The 23,985-nt window shown below is 36.2% G+C and overlaps 6 protein-coding genes across 17 annotated transcripts; 2 read left to right on the plus strand and 4 right to left on the minus strand.

Annotated features, from left to right (window-relative positions):
- Positions 1–68: 68 nt before the first annotated feature.
- On the minus strand, positions 69–1,296 carry LOC107268227. Of its 2 annotated transcripts, none has more exons than XM_015740790.2 (5): positions 861–1,286; positions 751–783; positions 570–677; positions 334–492; positions 69–263 (listed from the first exon to the last, which is right to left on the minus strand). In XM_015740790.2, exons 1-5 carry the CDS (start codon positions 1,078–1,080, stop codon positions 160–162), a joined length of 624 nt encoding a protein of 207 aa, XP_015596276.1. In that variant the 5' UTR covers positions 1,081–1,286; the 3' UTR covers positions 69–159. The 2 variants fall into 2 exon arrangements, with proteins under 2 accessions (XP_015596276.1, XP_024941315.1); XM_025085547.1 differs by having other exon boundaries at positions 145–280; positions 861–1,296.
- A 110-nt stretch (positions 1,297–1,406) lies between these two features.
- On the plus strand, positions 1,407–6,050 carry LOC107268236 (acyl-protein thioesterase 2). The gene is made up of 8 exons (XM_015740817.2): positions 1,407–1,539; positions 1,814–1,884; positions 2,288–2,319; positions 2,383–2,448; positions 2,518–2,565; positions 2,870–3,116; positions 3,209–3,373; positions 3,699–6,050. The coding sequence occupies exons 1-8, from the start codon at positions 1,524–1,526 to the stop codon at positions 3,747–3,749; spliced, it is 696 nt and encodes a 231-aa protein (XP_015596303.1). The 5' UTR covers positions 1,407–1,523; the 3' UTR covers positions 3,750–6,050.
- Positions 6,051–7,290: 1,240 nt separating this feature from the next.
- LOC107268234 (ribonucleases P/MRP protein subunit POP1) lies at positions 7,291–10,666 on the minus strand. Its single transcript, XM_015740814.2, has 4 exons — positions 10,419–10,666; positions 10,189–10,336; positions 8,631–10,112; positions 7,291–8,460 (listed from the first exon to the last, which is right to left on the minus strand). The coding sequence occupies exons 2-4, from the start codon at positions 10,310–10,312 to the stop codon at positions 7,379–7,381; spliced, it is 2,688 nt and encodes an 895-aa protein (XP_015596300.1). The 5' UTR covers positions 10,313–10,336; positions 10,419–10,666; the 3' UTR covers positions 7,291–7,378.
- A 119-nt stretch (positions 10,667–10,785) lies between these two features.
- On the minus strand, positions 10,786–12,508 carry LOC107268235 (tRNA (cytosine(38)-C(5))-methyltransferase). 2 transcript variants are annotated; one of them, XM_015740815.1, is made up of 2 exons: positions 12,164–12,508; positions 10,786–11,862 (listed from the first exon to the last, which is right to left on the minus strand). In XM_015740815.1, the coding sequence occupies exons 1-2, from the start codon at positions 12,216–12,218 to the stop codon at positions 10,844–10,846; spliced, it is 1,074 nt and encodes a 357-aa protein (XP_015596301.1). In that variant the 5' UTR covers positions 12,219–12,508; the 3' UTR covers positions 10,786–10,843. The 2 variants fall into 2 exon arrangements, with proteins under 2 accessions (XP_015596301.1, XP_015596302.1); XM_015740816.2 differs by lacking the exon at positions 12,164–12,508 and adding an exon at positions 11,961–12,152.
- LOC107268231 (protein CLEC16A homolog) lies at positions 12,203–17,893 on the plus strand. 5 transcript variants are annotated; one of them, XM_015740803.2, is made up of 14 exons: positions 12,203–12,976; positions 13,034–13,162; positions 13,231–13,364; positions 13,454–13,611; positions 13,853–14,082; positions 14,166–14,358; positions 14,424–15,083; positions 15,148–15,271; positions 15,387–15,541; positions 15,624–15,785; positions 15,871–16,096; positions 16,229–16,532; positions 16,601–16,731; positions 16,809–17,893. In XM_015740803.2, exons 1-14 carry the CDS (start codon positions 12,903–12,905, stop codon positions 17,261–17,263), a joined length of 3,135 nt encoding a protein of 1,044 aa, XP_015596289.1. In that variant the 5' UTR covers positions 12,203–12,902; the 3' UTR covers positions 17,264–17,893. The 5 variants fall into 5 exon arrangements, with proteins under 5 accessions (XP_015596289.1, XP_015596290.1, XP_024941313.1 ...); XM_015740804.2 differs by having other exon boundaries at positions 13,454–13,602; XM_015740805.1 differs by having other exon boundaries at positions 12,903–12,976; positions 15,871–16,015; positions 16,809–17,263.
- LOC107268233 (hepatocyte growth factor-regulated tyrosine kinase substrate) lies at positions 17,460–22,914 on the minus strand. Of its 6 annotated transcripts, none has more exons than XM_015740811.2 (12): positions 22,619–22,909; positions 22,434–22,518; positions 22,146–22,221; positions 21,883–22,071; positions 21,379–21,653; positions 21,223–21,298; positions 20,506–20,682; positions 20,062–20,420; positions 19,673–19,986; positions 19,274–19,581; positions 18,946–19,201; positions 17,460–18,855 (listed from the first exon to the last, which is right to left on the minus strand). In XM_015740811.2, exons 1-12 carry the CDS (start codon positions 22,653–22,655, stop codon positions 18,329–18,331), a joined length of 2,679 nt encoding a protein of 892 aa, XP_015596297.1. In that variant the 5' UTR covers positions 22,656–22,909; the 3' UTR covers positions 17,460–18,328. The 6 variants fall into 6 exon arrangements, with proteins under 6 accessions (XP_015596297.1, XP_015596295.1, XP_015596296.1 ...); XM_015740810.2 differs by having other exon boundaries at positions 17,464–18,462; positions 18,538–19,201; positions 22,619–22,908; XM_015740809.2 differs by having other exon boundaries at positions 17,460–19,192; positions 22,619–22,914.
- Positions 22,915–23,985: the final 1,071 nt, after the last annotated feature.

Consider the following 23,985-nt stretch of genomic DNA (forward strand, 5'->3'; position numbering starts at 1 on the left):
GAGCGTATATAATATATTTTGCAGTAAGCATAACAGACTATAAGTTTACTAAGAAGGATAATCGAGTATAGATTTACTAAAAAATAATATCTTTATTATAGTTTCGTTGGTCGAAACTGATTGTTCATACATTATGAATATATACGGGTATTCAGTATGTTAAAAATGTACGCGTCTCTGATGACTACAAGAAGCTTCTCTATTCCATTCGACCTCAGGATTCTCTTCCCAGTCTTCATATAGTCTCGATTGCATAAACGATTCTGAGTGAGAAATTAAACTTTTCAAATATTAATTGACAGATTATAAATAGAAATCTATTTATAATTTTACTCGGTTCGTCAGCTGGAACGTTATCATAATGATAATCGGGACAACTATCTTGATTAAACGTCCTTGGCCAATCGCAACCACCAGCAACTCTGACTTCGCAGTTTCTCTGCTGAATGATAGGTCGATGAAGTGGATGATTTGGTTGTATCTTCATATTTGCTGTTAACAATAAATCAATCATTTTAACTTGTACGCTTTCTTTTTTCAATTAAAATATAGTTCAGCACTTGAAATACCATTATGTGCTCTGTAATCATTAAAACGGTTTTTTACTTCATAATCTGCTGGTTGTTGTGACTGTAATGCAGACCTATCGTCATAGCCTATATAGTGTTTCATTCCATCTAGAAAGAAATATTTTTATACGACATTTTCATTACCGTTCGAAGAATTGTTTTATTCGTTAATTCGACTTACGTTGTCCATAGTCGCTAAACTCGTAATTAGGATCTACAACAATAAATAAATGGAAGAAGTCATTGTGAATTTCAGAATTTTTAGTAATAATTATCGTCCCAGTCTCTAACATTCCCATTTCTCTTTCGATTCCGAAGATGGAGTCATTCTAGCACATCTAGGAGGTTCGCAACCCGAATTCTGTGGTCTTTGTCTTTCTTTCTTTTGTGCGGATGGTCCTGGGGGTAAATCAAATTGACAACATCCTCCACTTCCTGCACACATTTCAACAGAAGCATTGCAGTTACATCCAGACATGCAGCTTTCTGAGGAACGATCGTTTCTGTACATATTGTGTACGATTTCACAGATAAAATTTGGATAACCGCAAAGAAATAATTTAATTGAAATGAATTAAATTAAAGAAACTGAATTTAGATGGGTTGTTCCGAAAAGTATAAATTTAGAATCTCTAACCGCTTGAAAGTAACTTTTCAAAAGTGCCAAATAATATACGTTAACGTTTAAATGAATTCTTTTGTTTTTGACGGCACTTATTTCTCCTTCTTTATTTTTACTACAGTCAATTAATAAGCCCTCCTTTCATTTTTGAACGAACGAAATTTTCCAGTCAGTAGGTTTGGTCGCGTGGCCACTGACTCAGTTCCAATCGTGTCCAGGAGAGTTCGTATGTGCGCCGTAAAATTTCAAAACGCTCTGACGTTTTTGATCGTTTTTGATTTCATATAAGCCGTCGGCATGTCCAAAAAAGATCTCATTGAAGTAAGTCGTCGATGGGTAACTCACAAGGTTCGTCACTATTAAAATTTATAAAAATGTCTATAGAAATATTTAATATTAAAATAATAGGAAAAGCATACGTATGTCGTCGTTTGCGCACGTTCAAAGCTGATCAAAGCAATAAACTCAGAAACCTCGCGCATGGCCCTACTATTGCATTTGTGTGTTCAGAGGATGTCGAGGAGTTTCTAGAGACTAGAAAGATTTTCATATCGTTTCGATAACTCAGACTCTAAAATATCACGTCGTGCTTCCTTTATAAATTGTATACGATTGTCCATAGCGCGTGCAAAAAAACGGCGGAAAATGACGAGTCCAGTAGTTATCGCTGCTACGGCCAAACACACAGCTACGGTGAGTTAAAGAAAATTATGGTTTTTGGTTATATTTTTAATGCCGCAACTGTCAAACGTGATTCGAGTATAACTCGATTATTACTTATGTAATTCTGATATTCTTACGTACTTGGTGTACCTTTAGACTTTGAGCAGTATGTGACATTTTGCATGACCCAATTTTTTATTTATTGAAACAGTGGGATGTGTGTTTCTATCATTAATGATCAAATACATATATCTGAATTTTATCACATGTAAATCAGATAACGCGATAGTGTCAATTAAATCTTGATAACAATCTTGATATATATTCACTTAGTTTACATTGTGTAATAGAAGTGTAATAACTTTTTATTTCTATATGATTTGTTTTATGTTTATTTCAAACATAATCATATAGTTGAATCCTTTAATTTCAGCTTATCTTTTTCCATGGGCTAGGTGATACAGGGTATGTGTTTTATGTGATATATTAATGATAAAAATCTTTTATTTACTCTAACAATTTTTTTAGACATGGCTGGGCTAGCTCCATGGGTTCCGTACGGGCTCCTCACATTAAAGTCATTTGTCCAACAGCGTATGTAATTAGATTATTAAAATATTTGCTTCCTATAATAGTTTGTATTATTCCATAAATTTATTGCAGTCCTACCATGCCGGTGACATTGAATGCAGGATTTAGAATGCCATCTTGGTAAGTTTTTAAAAAATAAAAACAAGATTTCGCAAACTGATAAGTATAATAACATTATAGTAAAGCATTTTTTGCTTATACAATTGCTATTTATAACCTAATTTCTAATTCTGATTATTGTGGATTACACTGCACATGCATTATGAGTGTAGTGAAAATCAAAATATGAAATTGTTACAAGCCTGGCATTATTATTTTATAAATAAAAAATATCTTAAATTATAATATTTTTAAATATATTTAATACTTAATGCTGTCTTCAGTATCAATTAATTCATACAAATAATCTTTTGTAAAAACATAGGTTCGATCTACGATCCTTGGATCCAAGTGGTCCTGAAGATGAGGAAGGAATACGTAGAGCTGCAGATACTGTCCATTCGTTAATCGCACAGGAAGTTGCAGCAGGAATCCCAACAAAGCGAATTGTTATAGGTGGTTTCAGTCAAGGAGGTGCACTCGCTATGTATAGTGCTTTAACATTTCCTGAACCACTGGCTGGTGTCATAGCACTCTCAGCCTGGCTTCCATTGCATCAGAAGTTTCCTGCAGTAAGCATCATGAATAATATTCAATGACCAAATTACGAAATTTACTAAATCGTTCTCATCGTATAACTATAAAACCTTTTTTTATTTTACAGATTGCAGTAGGCAACAAAAATGTACCTTTATTGCAATGCCATGGTGATTGTGATCCAATTGTCCCATACAAATGGGGACAAATGACTGCGTCTCTCTTAAAACAGTTCATGACCCAAACGGAGTTTAAGACGTATCGAGGAATGATGCATACGTCCTGCGACGAGGTAAGAATAATTAATAATTGTATAGTTCTTTTTAATCAAGTGAGTAAATATATTCAATAATCAGCATATCGGTAGGCATCTTGTACTGAAGTGAAATTAAAATTTATAATAATGGCGGATAATAACCGTGGCTGCGTGATCGTAAATAGAAAAAATGTATTAGTACATATATAAAATACGATAAGCATGAGGAATCAGTCACACATAATCGCGTACAGTTATCACAAGCGCAATGACTGTTAGCCCTGAAATAAGTTAACCAGAATTACGTAAGCTCGATAATACAGCTCTTCGTTAATTGCTAACAGCACGATTACTTTCGCAGGAAATGCGCGACATGAAGAAATTCATCGAAGAAGTACTGAAGCCACAATAGATGAAATTAATTGTATCGGTATTTAAATCGTCGCTCTAACTATCCAATTAATAATTATTGAATGAATTTATCCAATAATTTATTCCAAACAAAAAGAATTACCTATTACTACTTAATTTTAGTAACTCGTATAACGGAGTGACAAATGATAGTAGGTAGAAATTCCATTGATACATTACGGGGAGTAGACTAGAGAACAAGAAGTAAAAATAATGGCTTTCTAGAACGTGATAATTTTATTTCCACCCTACTCTTGAACGAGATTCAAATACGCTTTTCAAGTTAAACTCATCTCTCTCTTTCTCTCTGTCTATCCATATCTCTCTCTTTCATACACAATCATGATACACGCCTGTGCTAATCCCGTGATATACTGTAATATAAATAAATGATCTAACAATTGCCTACGTAGAGATGAGATGCCAATTTAATTTTTTAACATTGACAAATGATGGACGCTAATTCTGTTAATTGATTCATTATTATATATAGCAATCATCTATTATACATTGAAGGAATCGGTAAGATTTCCTACGCAGAGTTAGCATCGTACCGTGTGGTGGTGATAACCCATATCTAAATATGCGAGATTGTCGAGTAATATTTTTGGAATCAGATGTATCTGTAATGATAAAGAAAGAAAGAGAAAAGAGTATACAATTGTATCAACGGTTAACAATGAAATGGGTAAACATTCGACACTGAAGTTTTCAGTTAAACAATTGAATTTAGTCCGTATAGGAATCAAAAACTATAAATCGCTATTCGTTATCGTCACAAAGATGTATAATCGATCTACGAGTAAAATATGAAATCTGGAGAACTCTTTTATGTTGAAATTATTAAGAATTCACATTTTCCAACGTAGACCGACTATGTAATTGATGAGCATGTGCATTGTTATGCAAAACTTTTTTCATGTTTCATGCATATAGTTCAGGCCGTAGTATTAGTACTAGTGATAGTATAATCAATAACAGCGACGATAAGCTCGAAAATGAAAGAATAATACCTTGAAGCATAATTAATACGTGACAGACAGAATTTCAGGTATGTTTAAAATTCGAGTCTTTCTTGGAACTGAAAAAGAGAGAAAAATCAGCGAGCAACAATTACCAATGGAAGGAGCAAAACGAGATCCATCATTTGAGTTTGTAATATCTAATGAGGAGTTTTATAAATATTTATTTTCCTTAATACTATTTATTCTCACTCTTCCGTTTAGGGTCCCGTTGTGTTCTCATTGCGTATCGCCTACTTGAAATAATAGTAGAACTAATAATACTAACAACAACGGAAATGTCACTTGATGTAAATCATACAATACAAATTTGATTTGGCAGTATTTATCAACTATGTGAACTTTCGAAAAGAAATGTTTTGTTTTTGCGATATAGTCTGCACAAATGTTTGTACAGGCGTACATTATGGAATTACAGATGCTTTTGCAAATCTTTCATTATCCAGATGCACTAAAACAAAACTAGAACTTCAGGGTAAAAAGTGGGCATGCTGTTTTTTTTGGCCGCAGCTTTAACACGGCTTTCTATATGTTTGTTTCTTCAATCTATTTTCTGAACTTCCATGATGATTGTTTGTGAGAGCTATCCGATAAAACTCCCAACAAATACATAAGAACAGACTAGTAATGGGCACTAACTGACCCACTGTATCTACCAGCCAACCAATAACGGTTTAGTACTGAACCAGACTTATGTATTTGCTGGGCATTAACAAATAGACGTTCTAATCACATTGTGTACTTTAATAATAAAAGTCAAAGTAGTTTCAAAGACCGCAGTTAATAATCGAATGGCTAAAAGAAATACGCAAGACATATAAATTAAAACTTTGTAATAGTTTACAAGACTGCCAAAAATATTGTATGCTTACCTTCTTCCTTATCCTCGCTTTGCAATAAAAGACCGAGAGAGTCTTACTACTTATAGTAATTGTTTAGGGTGAGGCAGTTAAACTAGAAAGAACTAAATAACTGTAACTCTTGCTCTTGTTACGTCCAGAAAAAGAAAAAAAAATATGCAACTTTTGCCTTATGGAGCGAGTTTATTGTGATTCAAGTACCGAAAGAATTGTGGGAAGCGATCTGTGCAAAATCTCAAAAAGAGCTTATAGTTGCGTTTAACCGTTGTTGCGTAGTACGAAGTTCAAGCGAGAAGAGACATTGTGAAACTTAGTACAAGTACAAAAGTTGTGCGTGCGAATTTGAAATCGTTCCCAAATTTTGTCCTAGACTTGTACAGCGGAAACGGACAAGAATGGACTTCCGTCTAGTAGTGTTATTATACAAAAAAAAAGACAAGCAATCGAATAGCATTTATTTACGCCGATATCCTTCGAAGTTTATGCATTGAACCGCGTTGAAGAAGATGGGCTTTAATGATTCACGTGAGATGAAACAATACTTGTTGAACGTTGATTGAGTTTTTTTCTTTTTTGTTTAGAACCACAGGTGCATCTTGACATCAAAGTAAATACAATGAATGTTTAATGTGTGTTTTCATTTATTTAATACGTTCGTAACTATGATATTTATCGTGCAGTTATTGTTGGTGCTACGTTACGCCGAGAAAAAACCCTGATTATTTGTAACGATAGGCAACTGTATTTACATATGTATATGTTGTGTAACCTTCGTAGTCATCGTATAGAGTTATTAATGATTTTGTCACGCTAGACTTTCAGCTTTGACACGTGTATCATTTTTACGGTTTTCACGTTTATTTTCTTTACAGTATAATTGGAATAATACATTGAAACAGTAGGTTGGTATCGTTTGACATTGTTAAAATGAAAATTTGAATGAAATACTAAAAATAAATAATTGAACGATATTTTTAAATTGTTTGACCATTATTAAGGATAGAATTCTTTTTTCTTTAAATTATTGTAATTTTTCTTTGACACTGTTTCTCGTAAAAGCCGCAAGTATGATCTTTAATTCAGGTCATGTTGCACTCTCGTATCAAGATCAAGGATATGGTGGGAAAACATATGTGTAATGCTGTAGCTCTTGCTACTAATATAATTGAAGCAAGATAAATGAACTGTATTATAATTAAAAGATTGATCATGTCAGCTGACGTAATTATTAATGAAGTAGGTGAGTAAAAACGAAGACCAACGACTTAGCGAGAGTAGAAGTGTTTTCAGCTAACTTTAATTGATTTAAGTTAGCTGTTGGCAATTGGCAACTTCTCTGAATTGTACGGTTGTATTTAATTTTGAATTTTACACTTGGCTTATTTCAATTGTATTGTATAAAGTAAACTGTAGGCTAAGTTTCTGATTATTAGACAAGCAAGAATATTGCGACAGTTATTAGATGCTAAACGAATGTGAGCGAGTGAGCGGAAATTTTTGCATTTTCTCCCTGATAAAGATTCCATAAACTTTTGTAGAAGTTATAATGTCTCTTAACAATAAAGTTGTTATTACAAGTTATGCTTATGCATTTGTATTTTGTAAACTTCTTCGATAGCAATGGAGAATGAATGTCAGGGTGTGTAATGATAAAGATAAAGAATTTTAATTGTTTAATACAAACGTCATATTTTCACAAAATATATATATGATATAACAGTATATCTATTATATGGATTTTGGTTTTCTTATGTAATTAGTATTTCAAGCCTGGCAATTCTGTATTGTCTAGTTGTTGTATTTCTAACGAGAACAATATTGTTGCCTTTATCCGTTAAAGAAAACAACGACGGCAAAACAACATACCCCAAACCGATACCTTTCGATTCCGTGAATGAAAAATCACCCTGAACAACGTAACCCATTACTTCTCTGTCACAGGAGTTTTTCACTTTTGTGCACTTTGGCAAGTAAAGGCTGGACATTACTTGGGCTTGTTTTTCGATGATACCACGATTTGGCTTTATAGTTTTCCTTCTCACACGCTTCATTATTTCTACAAGATTAATGTCGGATCCTTTCTCTTGCAAAATATTTTGCCGATTTTCTAATTTCCTTTTGCGACGAACTCTTTGTCTTCTGAGTCGTTTTAAAATTGCCAAGTGTCCACGTCTCAATAATTTTCGTTTATTCTCGTTAGGATCCTTTTGAATACTTTGTACGGGCCCAGACCAATTATTATTGTTTTCATAATTCTTCAAATCATCTGTACTAGGCAGACAGATTACAGAAAAGTTTTTTGGACATCCACGTTTTTCTATGGATATTTTGACAGGAATTAGACAATTATCATCAGGGAATAAAGTTTTGTCCAAAGGAGTAATTGTACTTTGAACATTGAATTTGCGACCCTTTCTATTTTTATTTTTACCCAACATGCTCTTGCGGTTTGATATACTTGTTTCTAAGTGTGACAAAAGATTCTTGTTCCTTAAAACATAAAAGTCGTCCATGTCTGTCCACTCTCTCATAAGAATTTTCCATTCGCAGTAAAAAGGACTGCTGATACCAAGCTTCACAAAATTCACTCTTCTGTTTGGTGGATATCTGAAGTACCGTTCCATCATTTCTAACTTTGTATTAAGTGCTTCTCTTACATAAGCTGAAGTATCAGGACTGTTGAAGTTAGGTGAATTTAGATCGAGATTTTCAAGGATAATTGACTTTGATTCCTTTAATCCACCTGGTCGAGCACAGCGTAATATAAAAGAAAGCCAAAATGGCATGGCCCATCCAGCTGGTATGATAATATCAATTGCAGATGTAAAACCTGTAAGAATATTTATGTTCATCAATGAACTATTTCCATTATACATTATGAAACGTCAATTACCGAATTTATTATCATATAGAAGTTAATTTTTCATCGTTATGAAAGGAATTCTTTGCAATTAGTTTGCAATGTGTTAAATATTATTCTATTCTTGAATGACGACTTACCTAGACACTTTTTATCTGTAAAACATCCTGGTCTTTGAAGCAATAATATTGGAATTTTAGATATGATGTTTTCGTTATAATTATCATCGTTACTCACTCCAGGAACTAAATTTTTGCTTCTTAATTTATTTATCTGCGTTGTTGATTTAAGATTTGTTTCGACAAATTTTCTGACATCAGATTCCCATATAGGACTGCGATTTGCCAATGTTGGTGGCATCGGTATTCTATCAGAAACCTTATTATTTCTTTCTGACCTTGTTCTCGTTTGTGGCATAAAAAATCTTGGGTCCAAGACTGTTAATGCTATAACAATATTTGGTGGCAATTGATTTGGTGATTTTAAATCTTTCAGTACATCAAAAAGCTCCTGTTGTACTTTAAAATATTCTATATTTTCTTTTTTTCTGTGGTACTCATTGAACCATGATTTTTTTGCAGTAGTACCACTCGATTCTTTTGATTCGGTATCTACTTCCGTTGAAATTTCCACAACTTCCATTGTGGTTTCTTCTTCAACATTCGTTTTTACTTGACTTTGTTCTTGTTCAGGCAATTCCTTGATTAATTCTAAATTTGGTAATCTTAGGGCATTTGTTATTATGTCAAGTGCCAATGGACCACAGAGCCGAAACCTATTTAAGCGATGATTTAATAAAATCATTGTGCAATTTGTGCCGTTATGATATTCCACATGTTTAGAAAAACAATTATTTTCGACAGCGGCTTTCTTCTTTGCAATAATTTTCGAATCGTTTCTTTCACTTTCTACTACAGTTTCTGAAATATCGACCATGTTATCCGTTTGTAAAGAATTTAATTCAAACTTGAAACTAGCTATAACTGCGCTAATGAAATCTGTGTAAAAACAGGGATGGACCCAAATCCAAATAGTTTTCAAAAGGGAATCATCTGGTGGTTTCCATAGAAAGTTTACATTTCCAATTGGAAACTTGGGGTAACCATCTTCCTTGTAAAACATTAAATTTCCTTCTCTGGTGCCACTCAAGTACACCTTAGCACCAAATGTTAATTCATTCGTGTTACAATGCCTTTTTAATGTATCGATTAAGAAACTTAAAGGACCAGTAATTTCTATGCAACTGTAATATGAAATGTCTTGTATCAGGCAATGCTTCGCTATCGCTCTGTAATTTGCTCTGAAGCATCTGTCATTTGGAAAATTTGGTATTTTGTATCCCCATTTTTCAGTCATATGAAATCGTTTAGCATGCCAGATGTGAGTTTCCAACCAGACTTTATCGCGCTGTCTACGATTATACTCCAGTAACAGATTACGTGGACGTCTACGATATTTTCGTGATGGCCTTTTATTTTTTGGTGGTAGTCCAGACTTAGCCATTTGTCTAGTATGCGCTTCGCGCAATCTTCGTGGCATACGCTTTGCATTGTGAGACATGATCCTTCTTCGCATGTGGACAGGCAACTTTTGGAATATTAATTTTGTTTGCTGAGGATTTTCTGCATAGATACATATTAAGATAACTCTTATTAACGTTTAAAACATTGATGAGCATATGATGAAAGTTAAATTTACCTATGGAATAATTCATTGCAGCAATTTCACTTGCTCGTGATGCTACCAGGCGTAGCATGGGAACATCCCTGGGTAATTCTTCTTCCCCACCAAGGAACTTATCAAATTGTTTCTTTTCATCCATTTTTGTAGCTTTTCCAAATTATAACTAACAATATGAGTACATGAGATTATTATGAATATTTAAAAAGATACATATGAAATAAAATTAATGGAATAAGTAGACTTACTTTTGTTGTTACAAAATGTTTGCTTGTAGTTCTAACCTTCTTAATTATGTCAATTTGTTTAAATTTTTTATTTCTCTAATATGAAAATTCTACAAATACTATAGACAATTCCAGTCTATCTACTGCGCTATATAACACATTTTTATTTACGTATACCATTCATTAGACCGCATTTGCTCTCATTTTACAATTCAGCAATCCTTTCAGTATGAAAGTCATATTTTCAGGTTAGGGGCAGACGACTGATGCTGATGCGTGAATACTTCATTTTTTTAAAAACAAGGAAATACTTGTATATTACTTTAAATGAAATTTCTATTATATTGTATACAAAGATATATTATGGACTGAATAATGAAAGAATAAATTGTAATAAAATAATTTTATTTTCAGCATAATAAAAATAATATAAGAATAAGTATAAATCATATAGCTTCATGAACCAAAAGTAGTAACAGCTGACTAACAACGTAAACGTTTATTGAATTACCTAAAAGTCGGTATCTCTGTTTATCAGTAATATTATCTGGGAACAAAAAAGTTTCAGGAAAGCACATTAGTCTAGAGACTTCTTTAGGTGTAAAGTACCGTAAACGTAAATTGCATAAGCTATCTAATCCATCTGGACAATCTTTTTTATAGTTTTTAGATTCTTCATAAACTTTTCTAAGGTGATTATCATTAAAAGGGCAAAAGATGGAACCTGTTCCTTCTACATAATGGCTGTACGCTTTTGTGAAACAACAGGTACCTTCAGATTCAGGTGTTCTTATATCAAATATTCTGGCATGTTTAGCTAGCAATTTTCTGGATATTAAATACTTCTCATCGGCATCTCTCTCTATTATATTACTTAATTTAGAATGCTCTTTTCCATTTTTACAATTCACTGCAAGTTGTAAATTGGCTACTTGAGTATGACAGTTCTCAGACAAAATCTGCAAAATTTCTGTCGGTAAGGAATGAATTAAATCTGGATCCTTAAAGCACAAACAAAGTTCCTTCTTTTTAGCAATCATATAATAACGATGTCGCGTGTTAGGTATTCCAAATTGGCAGGGACTCAGTATCAGTTCCTTATAATCGAAGTTGGATTTCCTCATACAATCCACAAGCTCATTTCTTGCTTGGGAATTCTCGAAGCCCTTCACATTTTCTAACAGAACATATTTCAGAGTCTGTATATGGGGTATGAATTCCAGTACATGCAACAGACAATCAGTTCTCTTATCCAATATATCCTTTTTTAAACCGACTCTTGTAAATGGTTGACAAGGTGGACTCATAAGTATAGTATCTATATTCATGCTTCCGATTTCCTCCACTGTAAAGGATTGTATGTTTCTGCTTATATTTAAAGTTTGAGGAAAGTTGTACTTATAGACTTCATTGGCAACTGTATTTATATCAACAGAAGCAACAACCTGAGCTTTGACTCCACTTTCTGAAAAATATATTTAAAAAATACAAAATTACGTAAAGCAAACATTATAATGTTTCACATATGGTATTCAATGAGCATATTATATTCTAATACATGACCTGACAAGTATATGTATTTAATCAATTCTGATTTTCAGTACATTCAACGCGCTTTCTTTTATTAATCATGATGAAATCCGGTCAGGTTTAGTATAAATAATTTTTTTAATCTTGATAATAAATGTGCGCACATATGGTGATACGCATATACGCGGAACTGATAATCAGCATTAATGGTAAACAATAGATAAATGAAATATTACCTTCCAATGCAAAGTGCATTCCACCGATTCCACTATAGAGTTCTAGCACCCGCATTATCTTAATATCTTAATATTATATCCTTAACAATAATATAACGGATAAAGAAAAAGAACTGTTTTTGCCAGTTATTAAATCAACAATGGTACCCGTGACTAAGCTCGTGACATCTTTTTGTCAAAATAACTGCTGGTTTCACAGAGTGTCTGATTTCATTAGGCGATGGACAAAGTAGGATTATACCTAAGCATTGAATGATTAATTTTGTTTGAATTATAAATACCCCGAAACATTTAGTTTCATTAAAAATCAATGCCAAGAAATAGTGTATTCAGCAAAGACGATCGCGTTCAGAGTTCACAAAGTCATGGCAGATGAAAAGTAATACTGATCTGTGTCGTATAAAATTTTCGTTCGTTTTCTTATTATATTCTTGATACTCCGTTATGCAAAGCCCGTGGAATGTGCTACAGAATAAATACCATTAATAATATCAAGTTATAACGGGAACGGTTTCAGGCTAAAAATTTATATGGTTAAAAACAGTCTAACCTCAGTTACATATGAGTATATTCGACCTGATTCAAAGGCTGGTGTTAATTTGATAGATTAGGGACTTAAGTTATTAATAGAATGCAATGTGCACTTATTAGGTGCTGTGAGTTTGAGTTATAAGTGGTGATGAAGTGTTATACAGTCATGAATGCAACTTGAGACACTCCCTGAGACTTCAAGGAAAAGATGTTTCGCAGTAGAAGCTGGTTCGGAGGTGGGCTTTGGAAGCCCAAAAATCCTCATTCATTGGAACACCTTAAGTATGTATTTAATGTATATGATTATTTGGCATATTAGAAATTATATTGCATTTTTAGATACCTGTACAATGTCCTATCCAAGAATCACACTGTATCTGAGAATAATAGAGGACTGCTTGTTGAAACTTTACGTTCGATAGCTGAAATTTTAATTTGGGGAGACCAGAATGACAGCAGTGTATTTGAGTAAGTGTGAATACAGCATTCCTAAATATATAAATTAGAGAAAGTATTACAATAGTTTATATTTATAGTTTTTTTCTGGAAAAGAATATGCTGTCATTCTTCTTACGAATAATGAAACAAAAGTGTGGCAGTTATGTATGTGTTCAACTACTTCAGACGCTCAATATCCTATTTGAAAATATAAGAAACGAGACTTCTTTATGTAAGTTAATTATCTGACACAAAGAAATTGGATCTATTAATCTTAAAATTTTATTCCAAACAGATGATTTATAATGAATATTCTTTCAGATTATCTGTTAAGTAACAATCATGTAAACAGTATAATAGTGCACAAATTCGACTTCAGTGATGAAGAAGTGATGGCGTACTACATAAGCTTTCTTAAAACTCTGAGTCTAAAGTTAAACGCCCATACAATTCATTTCTTCTATAACGAGGTAAACGAGGTACACACGACACTCCCCAACTATTATTTTCACTTTAGATAGCACATGCTCTTAATCACTCGCAAAATAATTTCATCATATTTTTGTATTTTTCGAAGAACACAGTTACTTGTCTAAAAATAACATGACTCAAGCGTGTGCTTACCAAAATTCATCACACCTGCTTCATAAACATTGCACACAGTAGCCAAAAGATTGCTCATACAATAAAAGGTATTTCATGAAACAATATTCTTGACAGCATACAAACGACTTTCCTCTGTACACCGAAGCGATAAAATTTTTTAAACACTCTGAGGGCATGGTTCGCATCGCGGTGCGTACTTTGACGTTAAACGTTTACCGTGTTGAAGATGCATCTATGCTTGGATTCATCAGGGATCGAACTGCAGCACCATATTTTAGCAATCTAGTTTGGTTTATTGGAAATCACATAATAGAACTGGATACATGCGTTCGTAATGATGCTGAGTAAGTTTCTTCAGATTTTATGTCTGTCAAAGTATTTGAGAAGTAGAAAATCATGGGCTAGAATAAACATGACTTTTTTTCAGTCATCAGAGTCAAAATAGACTCTCTGATCTGGTAGCGGAGCACTTAGATCATTTACATTATTTAAATGACATTCTCTGTCTGGATATACCAGACTTAAATAAGGTTCTAACCGAACACTTGTTACACAAGCTTCTGGTACCCTTGTACGTTTATTCCTTGATGAAACAGAAAAACGTTTTGTGCCAAAATCAGGTACGTTCCTAGTGATACGTATGGAGGATTATTTGATTTTTATTTAATAATTGTCGTTTTATCAGGATGAGAAGAAACACGTCAGTGTAGTGGTAGCACTGTTTTTATTGTCTCAAGTGTTTTTAATCTTATCTCATGGTCCTTTGGTTCGCACTCTTGCTGCCATTATACTCAAGTCCGACCTAGACATTATCCGCGATGGCGCTAGTAAAGTTCTTGAGGAGTATGCTGAGATTTCATCTAACAAAGCAATTGCATTCGCACCACCCAAGGAGAGTTTGGAAAAATCATTGGAAAATTTAAGTGAGTCCCAGGCCGACCTGAAGGAATCTTGCGAGGGGCAATCGCAGAATGACGAACTTCCTGTTAACACTTTGACGAAGAAGCAAAGAGAGAGGGGAATGAATGAACCAGGAACTTCATTCGATACTACCATATTGGATGCTCCACCTGAAAATTTATCGAACCCTGATCAGTTAGAAATTACTATTCCTAACGAAACTGTAGAGGAAATGAAACATTTAAATGTTACCGATGAAGAGAAGGAACAGAGGTTGGCTCTAGAGAGTCCATTGGCACCTCAGCAACTACCGAATGATCCTATTCAGGAATCTTTAACGAACAAACCTTTCCTTCAGACAATTCTGAATTCTTTGTATTGCAATGAAAATGATTATACAGCATTATTTGGATTGTGTTTGCTCTATGCGCTCGCAAGCAATAAGGTAAACAGTGGAAAGGACTATAATTATTTTAAAAAAACATTAATTTTAAATCTTATATCCTTAGAGCGTGAATGCGGAAATGCTGGACCTAGTGCTGTCGCCGTCCCAACAGGTGCCGACAAAAAACTGGTACAACGAGACTCTAGTTGACAGACTCATTCATATTATCACCCTTAGTTGTCAAACAAGTGAGTCAAGTTGCTCTTGAAGTTATATATTTTCATCTTGGCAATGGATCTTTTAATGCAAAGTGTATTATTTCATTCTTATCTCTTCGTTATTGAATAAGAATCTTTCTCTCAGATGCTAAAGTACGTCTGGTTACGCTCGAGCTGACTATCAAGCTGCTGACACGATTGGTAATGTCAGAGGGACGAAGTCTTTTGCACGACACACACTTGGCATCTATCGAAGCAGCAAAAGAACAAAGTACTGCTTTGCTGAGAAACTTTTACAAGGTTACCAAGCACTGATTGATAGCAGTAATAGTTTTGATCTGATATTGAGCATTGTGTATTGATTGATAAAATATTTTATTAGAGTGAAGATATTTTTTTGGACATGTTCGAAGACGAGTACAGTGAGATTCAAAAACGACCTTTAAATGTTGAATGGTTAATGATGGACAGTAACATACTATTACCACCAACTGGTACACCGATGACTGGAATTGAATTCAGTAAAAGATTACCCTGCGGCGAGGTAAATGTATAATAATAATACAATATTTTCTTTTATATAAATAAGCACTGAGAAATATATATGTAAATATATATTGATACACCAGGTGGAACGTGCTCGACGTGCAATAAGGGTTTTCTTCCTAATAAGAAGACTGTCCCTAACGCTTAATATGGAAGTGGAGACCCAGTTACCTTTGACCAATCCAGCGACCTGCATCGAGGTCAACAACGTTCTTGACCTAAGTAAAAGTTATTTACTTTCTAGCTGTCTTACTGGATTCATTTGGGGAGCAAAAGAAAGGAGAGCAACGAGGATTTACGATGGCAAATGTATCTGTCTATTCTTTCTCTTGCGCACTACGTCTTCGCTTCCTTGGCGACGTCCTAAATGGATCCGTTGCTACTCTCTACGTATATGAAAACTCAGACAGTTAATATCTCGGTGTCTTCTTTCTGTCCTAGATAACAGTGACCTCATAGCCTGCACTGTGGTATGGAAAGATGGTCAGAAGATTCGTCGCTTCTTGGTGATTGACGTGTTGCAGTTGATCTTGGTAGAACCGGACACGAAGAAGCTAGGCTGGGGCGTAGCTAAGCTGGTAGGATTCCTACAGGATATTGAAGTAGCCGGCGATAAGGACGACTCCAGGTGTCTCCATTTGACAATTCATAAACCACTGAGTAGTAGCGCTAGCAATAGGGTGCCTTTACTTTCTGCCAAGTTCATTTTCGACGATCATATTCGATGCATGGCTGCCAAACAGAGGTATACGTTATTCTCTATAAAGATTATGTAGTGTAGACATGTCATGTTGATTGATAATAACATTACAGATTGACAAAAGGCAGAATAAAGGCTAGACAGAAAAAGATGAGTCAGATTGCCAGGTTATTAGATATTCCAACGAGCATGCCACACTGTTCTACACCTCCAAATTATGCTTTCATGAGTATGCGGCCGGAACGTGAGTAGAAGATGATTAAATGATTGATGATTCACCTGATTGAGTTAACAATTGTATATTTTATTCTGTTAATTTAGGAGCAACAGGTCGAGGTCACAAAAAAGATCAACCAAGACCAATGTTCACTGTGAACAAGGTCCCTGGTTTCGCAGCACAATTGCGACAGGATGGGGTTGTTAGATCTTCTTCAGGGAGCACAACACCCAATGGTAGACGCTCCGACGGTAGTCCTAATGGAAGAGCACGTGAAAACGGTTTAAGATCCAGAGATAATTCTCCTAAAATGCCAAGGCCACGTAGTGAGGAGATACCTATGGAGGATATGAGACTAAGGAAAGCGTCTCTGGCGGCTAATGGGTCAGGATTGCCGTCTATAGTCTGTTCGGATAGGAAGGACAGTACAGTTTCGGGTACCTCGAGCAACGGGGAGCTAGCTTTAGCCATTAAGAAACGTTCCGAGGAGACGTCCTTCACCTCGCCCCAGGTTCAGGATCTCAAACCTCGACGAAAGGGCCAGGTTGAGACAGTCTGATATACAGAAACATGAATGTTTATATGAAACACTATTGCTGTACCATTGATTATATGGCGAACTATAGGAATCTAACAATGCAGATGAAAATGGATTTTTCATCTAAAAATCAACTAAGAACGATGTTTTGCTAATCCTCTGAACATAATAAAAACAAAGAGAGAAGAAAAAGAGAAAGAAAGACGCATCTAGGGACTTGCGTTTGCAATTCCTTTTATTCGTTTTGTTATTATGCTGATCCGTGATTGAATTATTTTTCTTTATTCTTTCACTTCGCACTTTTATGTCGTCAGAATCTACAAGGAAGTGTCGCGCATTTAACATATCAGACGAGATCACTTCTGTTGACCAATGAAGATTCGAAGAATGATGAAGAACTAGTACTGGTTTAATGTATTTGTATTAATATCATGATTTAATAGTGGGGCGCTAGGTCGAATCGTATTTTCTATCATTGACATCTGACGAGGCCACTTGCTGCGTTTTTTTTTAAATTATAAATGAGCTAAAAGAACAGTGCAACGGTACACCCGTAAAGCAAGGCTTTTTTTGACTATGTAATTAATTTTTGTATATAATTAGCAATTATTGTTATGAATTAATTCAAATAAACATGAATATGGAACACTTTTCCCTTCCGTAATTATCTACGCTAAGCATTTTACTCATTTTAAGCATTAAACAAGGATTTTAATCGACGAATCCCTTTTTAAAGTGTCTTTTAACACGGCATTGCACTTTTTATTCCGGTTTTAAATGTACAATAATAAAACCGAAAGAACATCATATGTGCTTTCCAATAAATATGCAAAACCTTGCGATTCCAATTACAGTCCCAGTGTTAATTCGCTCAATATTTTACGGAGGGATTGTGATAGTTTTTTTAGTATAACATACGTAATAGACGAGTTTTGAGTAAAGATAGAAAAAATCGTTTTCAGGTTAGGCGTAATGTTACCTGGGCAATTGATTAAGTGACGACCCTTTCTTCTATTTAAACTCATCCGCGACACTTTAAATGAACTGATTATAATAAGATTCTAAACTGATTCGTTTTCGATGTCCTCAGTCAAAAGAAATGAGCTCAGCCGTGTCAGGTTTGGATTCCTTGGTATGGACACCATTTACTGATGCAGGCTGACTAGATGTTGGTTGAAACTGCATCGGTGGTCCACTGGGTGCACTAATTTGCGCTGTCCCTTGAATGGAAGGTAAGCCATGACCTTGTGAGCCTTGTATTGGTCTACCAGGAGGGCCAGATGGTAATTGCATACTTCCTGTTCCATGAGGAGGAAGATTGGTACTGGCTGGTTGTTGTAATGGTGCTCCTTGTGGTAAAGATGTTGGCCCTTGTTGTCCCATTGAACTTGGGGGACCATGTGATGGTGGAACACCGATCTGGCTTGGTGGACCTTGTGGAGGACCAATTGGTCCAGAAGGACCTTGAGATGGGCCCATTTGACTTGGAGGACCTTGCGGTGGACCCATTTGACCTGGAGGACCTTGCGGAGGACCCATTTGACCTGGAGGACCTTGTGGTGGACCCATCTGACCTGGAGGACCTTGCGGTGGGCCCATCTGACCTGGAGGACCTTGCGGTCGGCCCATCTGACCTGGAGGACCTTGCGGTGGACCCATCTGACCTGCAGGACCTTGCAGTGGGCCCATCTGACCTGGAGGACCTTGCGGCGGGCCTTGTGATATCATCTGTACCGATGCAGGACCCATTTGTCCAACCGGGCCCGATTGAGGTGGTCCTACTTGAACCGACTGTCCTGATGGTTGTACTATTGGTCCTGGAGGACCTTGTGAACCTGGAGCGCCCATGTGCTCTGGGGGTCCTTGTGGTGGTACCATATGGGCAGGACCTTGTTGATTGATTTTATGGCCACTGGGCTGTTGCATCTGCGGCATTGGAGGTCCTGGAATCTGAGTCATCTATTCGACATAGAAGTTTCTTTACTTTTATGATACATAATTTTTTCCAATTTATTTTCGAAATTTACTTACCATCCCTGGACCTGATATCGAAACACGACCGAGATTTTCTCGACCTTGAACAGACGGATCAGCAGACCCCTGGGGCTCTTGGTTCCCCATTGCGCCCATCATATGAGCTGGCATAGGACCCATCGATGGCATTCCATAACCTGGCATCTGGTATTGGCCCATGGCAGGTTGGCCTCCATATATATAAACTCCCTGATTCGTTGGAGACATCGGATTGTAGTTTGACGTGGGTCCTGAATACTGACCATGACGTATTGGAGAACCCTGAGCGGATGGTCCCATAAATCCTGGCACTTGTTGGTAGTTACCTGTTAGAAAAAAAGAAAGCAGCACAAAGTAAATTCGTGTACTTCAATGAAACAAGTTGCAACATTGATTAATAAATTAAAAGAAACTGACCCATAATATACTGCTGCTTCTGTTGCTCCTGTCTCATCTGCATTTCCCGTTCCTGTTCTTGGATCCTTTGTAGAGCCAACTGACGTTGATATTGCAAATACTCCTGTTTCTTTTTACGCATAATTTCCAATTTCTGCGCCATTTGAAGCTGTCGTTGTCTCTCGGCTTCTTCAGCTAGCCTGCGCAATTTTTCACGATGTTCTTCGCGAAGAGCATCCAATGCTGCTCGTGCATCCTTCATCTGAGCCAATTTATCTTGAAGTCCTTCATAGTAAACTCTACTATCATCTTGTTCTTGGATGTGTTTCAGCAACCTATAAGCAACCTCTAATCAATATATCCTATCTACTTTCATACTTGTTTGATATGTTTCTGTATAAGGAACGGACCTTGAATGCATAGCTGTGATATTCATAAACAGAGTTTGTACAGAACTATCATTGGCAATGGACCTGCCACGAGATGAATTGCTCTTCATCCTGTTCACAAATATCTCAACCTGAGACCTCAGTGCTCCAACGAATTCCTCCATTTGTGTATCGACTTCTTCATTTTGAGACTTTGCCACGATGACCTTCTGGGGCATCGGACTACTAATGTTGGGTGCGGATGGACTAGCTATGTCCGCCCTGGAACTATGTTCCTCTATTGCAGTTTGTCTCTGTTCCCAATATTTGCGATTCAAATATTTAGCAAGTTCTGGATCGGTTTCTTCTTCTTCTTCTTGAACACGCGATGGACTGGGGCCCTGAAGGAATTTTCAAACAATCCAAAAGTTCTAGTGGAACTGACAGTTTATCTGGGTAAATTTATTAAGTGGTTTTTTTTTTTACCGGTGATGATGGTGGAGAATAAGCTGCTCTGGAAACTGGAGTGGGATTTGATTTTAGGGCACTAGTTGCACGTTTCTTTTCTTTCTCTTTCTGTTCAGCTTCACTCTGACTCAAAGCCAAGGCTAGCTGTAGTTCCTCTTCTTCTTGGAGTTCCTCTGCTGTCTTGCGCGGCGGCACCTAATGTGAATTTCGGGAATAGCAAATAGTAACTCTTTGAGGTTATTACGTACGTTGTAATAGGGTTCATCAAGTAATGTATTTCTACGGTAACGAGGATTTAGGAACTTGGTCGATTTTCTTAGAATACTTGTTCTGTGGCGACTCATTATTCAGGAATTTCCTTACAAAATCGGGACTAGAGGTTCCAGCTAGTTGCTAAACGATTTATAAAATTCAAGATGCCTGACAATCATTTGACAGCTGGAATATCAAAAGACAAGTGAGCTTACAAGCTTAGCAAAACGCGTCTGCTAGTGCTCATCACTAATTTTGATGAAAGAATACATTAAGCAATGCCTTCTATCAGTGCTTTAAACTTTGTACTCATTGTATCAGTCTAGACTTCTCCAGTAAAAAAATTATCTCTAGAAATGTTTGACTATAGCTGCATGGTGAGAGAAGCCATCTTTGTTTATTAATTGAATTATGAATCTAATCGAATCAATGAATCCGCTAGGGTGACTCTTTGCTCCTATGTCTTAAGGATATAATTTTTACCTGCTGCTGTTGTGCCAGAGAACTGTTCAAGTATTCTGCAGGGAGATCGGTTTCCTTAGGAGCAGTAGTGGTTGGCCTGAACGGGGGAAAAAAAATGAAAGTTATAAATTTAGAACTCTTCTTGAAAAGAGACTATAAATATAAATTGATACGCACTTATTAACTTGATCGTAACAAGCCTCGCACACGCGAACTTCCTTCTCAATTCCAAATTTTGGTAAAGTAGACATTTTGCTAGAGCATTGACCACAAAAAACTTGGCCACAGGCACGACAATGGTGCTTCCTTTGCACCATACTGAAAGCTACACGGCAGCGATGACAAACATCTGCGTCCGCCCATGCTGGAGCAGTATCGGCACTGAACATTGCGTCGCTTTCTTTGAGAGTAGGAAACTTGTATCCTTCAGCTTTCAAAACGTTCATAGTATCCTGTTGTGAAATTATAAAGTTTATATTATTGATAGAGAAATACTATTTAGAGAGAAAACGATTTCAACTGGTCCCAACGAGCTCATGCGGAATACTAATGTATTTTAAATATGTAATATAAATGATATGTGTTAGGAGTCATAGAATTGGTAAGTGGTTATCATATGAAAGAGATACACACCACTGATACAAGTACAAAAAGGGAGGTAGAAAAACCAAATATTCTCACCTGAACGGCTCTATATTTGGGACTATTTCTAAACGCAAACGTCCAAGCTTGAATCAATTCAAGTAACTTTAACCTGACGTTCTCATGTGGCGTTGTCTTTACAAGCTCTCTGAGCTGCTCCATATACTGCTTTGTACCGATTTCATCATGAATCAAGCTACCACAGTTTTTTACACAGGACTCTAATACCTAAAATAAAAGATGCACATTAAGTCATGGTTTTCCTGTATAACATCAACCATGACTTACCGTGACTTACTTACCAACAAACTAAAAAATGCAATATGTGGATTGGGATTTGTCAGCTTTCTCTTTATAGCAGCGAGAGCAGGTTTCGGCCTAAATTTACAAATAAGTTGTTAAAGATCAGTCAGGTGGTTTACAAATCCAATGCAAAGTAACAATCTGCAACCCGATCTTGCAGAAATTTATTTTTTAAACAACATTCAAAATTTGTATCTGGCTAAAACAATTGCTTTGACACTAGAAATTTCTGACTAGGATTATTCCAGGTTAGCCTGAAACGCCTATAGTATGCAAGGTTCACTTACTGAACATCGCCTTGTCGAATGACATCGCAAATTTGCAATATTGTGGGCCAGTCAGGCTCGAGTCGTAGGTTACTCGTAGCTTTATCTGTTTAAATGCAAAATATAATGTTAACTATGATAAGCGTATCTCGACAGGAACCAGTAAACTCTCATTATTTAGGGGGAAAAAAAAAAAAAAAACTTACCGAGCAATTTAGAAAAGTAAGCCAAGCTCCGGAACATTCTATTGATCCGAAAGCTTTAGTTTTTCAGCAAAAATTATAATCTTGTTTCTTCGGGTCAATTACACTATGACACTTGACAATTGTCACATGAATCATGAACGATACGTCAGCCAGAGTTGAGTAGATACAGAAATGAGTAGGGAGATGCTCAACGCTACGGTTTTAGGCGATACGAAAAACATGGCGCTAAATTGTAGCGGGGAGTCCGGGAGTAGGATTTTGTGATCATCGCCTTTATCGATACAGCATATTCCGTCGTAGTCGAGCTGAACGTGATGACAAACGTGTAGCTTGGTCGGTAGAGGTTCTACGCACTTACCGCTGGTTCCCAGAGCAACCCATAGAACGAGGCCGTTCATCAGAAATAGCTTAAATATTTTCCAAAAATTGAGGCGCTACACGGGTGTCAGCTGCAGCACCGCACTTTTTCAAAATCTCTTAAAAATGATTCAACAATAGGCTTTTTCAATAGTTCTCGAGGAGTTCTATAGTTCCTGATAGGTTTTAACGATAGTTCTGCTACGTAACATCGGTAAAATACCTATTAAGGCTACTAGTCGCACCATTCGCTTCAGTGCAGGTATGCATAAGGAGCTGGCTTTCAGTGTTGTTTTCAGATTGTGTTCCAAACAGTTTCGAGATAGTTCTCTCTAGTACTTAATGTTGGGACTATAGTTCCGCTTGGAACTATTGTTAAATAATGCTGGAAGCTAGCACCGCATCGCTGCACTCCTTAACGCAGGCAGGTATGAGGTCCTGGCTTTTGTCTTAGTACATCTTATCGAGTACTCGAATTTAACATTACAAAAAAAAATATTTAGGCAATATCTGATGAACGTCCTCGTTCTAGGGGTTGCTCTGGGAACCAGTGGTAAGTTACGTAGAACCTCTACCGGCCAAGCTACACGTTCGTGATCACGTTCAGCTCGGATACGACGGGATGTGCATTATCGACGGAGGTGATGATCACAAAATCCTACTCCCGAACTCGTCGATACGATTTAGCGCCATGCTTTTGGTATCGCCAAAAATCGTAGCGTTGAGCATCTCCCTACTCATCTCTGTAAAAGAGTAGCGAAGACGTTATTGGAAATTTCGAAAATACAATTAAATTGATGGGCTAGTGCTAGATCATATAATAAGCAGGTATGTAATGAACTACGTGTTTGGCATTAATAATATGATTTCAATACTTTTTGTTAGAGGAAGTCACAGCACTCCTGTACTTTCATAGCTTTTTCATCATAGGGTCATAGGGGACAACAGTTTACAGTTACTGGTACTAATTTTGCCTTTATTATTTACGTTTTTCAGTCTTCAAGAAAAGT

Source organism: Cephus cinctus, unplaced genomic scaffold, assembly GCF_000341935.2.
Source record: "Cephus cinctus unplaced genomic scaffold, Ccin1 Ccin1_scaffold0498, whole genome shotgun sequence".
Classification (NCBI taxonomy): Eukaryota; Metazoa; Arthropoda; class Insecta; order Hymenoptera; family Cephidae; genus Cephus; species Cephus cinctus.

What these genes read in the sequence shown, in the direction of transcription:
- LOC107268227 (XM_015740790.2), bottom strand. Translation starts at nt 1,080, where the DNA reads ATGTACAGAAACGATCGTTCCTCAGAAAGCTGCATGTCTGGATGTAAC. An exon ending in GTTTAGCGACTATGGACAAC is followed by an intron (nt 678 to 750) that starts GTAAGTCGAATT and finishes ATTTCTTTCTAG; the next exon opens with ATGGAATGAAACACTATATA. An exon ending in TGATTACAGAGCACATAATG is followed by an intron (nt 493 to 569) that starts GTATTTCAAGTG and finishes TATTGTTAACAG; the next exon opens with CAAATATGAAGATACAACCA.
- LOC107268236 (XM_015740817.2), top strand. An exon ending in CGGCCAAACACACAGCTACG is followed by an intron (nt 1,885 to 2,287) that starts GTGAGTTAAAGA and finishes CTTTAATTTCAG; the next exon opens with CTTATCTTTTTCCATGGGCT. An exon ending in TGCATCAGAAGTTTCCTGCA is followed by an intron (nt 3,117 to 3,208) that starts GTAAGCATCATG and finishes TTTATTTTACAG; the next exon opens with ATTGCAGTAGGCAACAAAAA.
- LOC107268234 (XM_015740814.2), bottom strand. Translation starts at nt 10,312, where the DNA reads ATGGATGAAAAGAAACAATTTGATAAGTTCCTTGGTGGGGAAGAAGAA. An exon ending in TGCAATGAATTATTCCATAG is followed by an intron (nt 10,113 to 10,188) that starts GTAAATTTAACT and finishes GTATCTATGCAG; the next exon opens with AAAATCCTCAGCAAACAAAA. An exon ending in TACAGATAAAAAGTGTCTAG is followed by an intron (nt 8,461 to 8,630) that starts GTAAGTCGTCAT and finishes ATATTCTTACAG; the next exon opens with GTTTTACATCTGCAATTGAT.
- LOC107268235 (XM_015740815.1), bottom strand. Translation starts at nt 12,218, where the DNA reads ATGCGGGTGCTAGAACTCTATAGTGGAATCGGTGGAATGCACTTTGCA. An exon ending in AATGCACTTTGCATTGGAAG is followed by an intron (nt 11,863 to 12,163) that starts GTAATATTTCAT and finishes TATATTTTTCAG; the next exon opens with AAAGTGGAGTCAAAGCTCAG.
- LOC107268231 (XM_015740803.2), top strand. Translation starts at nt 12,903, where the DNA reads ATGTTTCGCAGTAGAAGCTGGTTCGGAGGTGGGCTTTGGAAGCCCAAA. An exon ending in TGCGTTCGTAATGATGCTGA is followed by an intron (nt 14,083 to 14,165) that starts GTAAGTTTCTTC and finishes ACTTTTTTTCAG; the next exon opens with TCATCAGAGTCAAAATAGAC. An exon ending in CATGAGTATGCGGCCGGAAC is followed by an intron (nt 16,732 to 16,808) that starts GTGAGTAGAAGA and finishes CTGTTAATTTAG; the next exon opens with GAGCAACAGGTCGAGGTCAC.
- LOC107268233 (XM_015740808.2), bottom strand. Translation starts at nt 22,655, where the DNA reads ATGTTCCGGAGCTTGGCTTACTTTTCTAAATTGCTCG. An exon ending in TGTTACGATCAAGTTAATAA is followed by an intron (nt 21,299 to 21,378) that starts GTGCGTATCAAT and finishes TCCCCCGTTCAG; the next exon opens with GCCAACCACTACTGCTCCTA. An exon ending in ATCACAGCTATGCATTCAAG is followed by an intron (nt 19,987 to 20,061) that starts GTCCGTTCCTTA and finishes GGTTGCTTATAG; the next exon opens with GTTGCTGAAACACATCCAAG.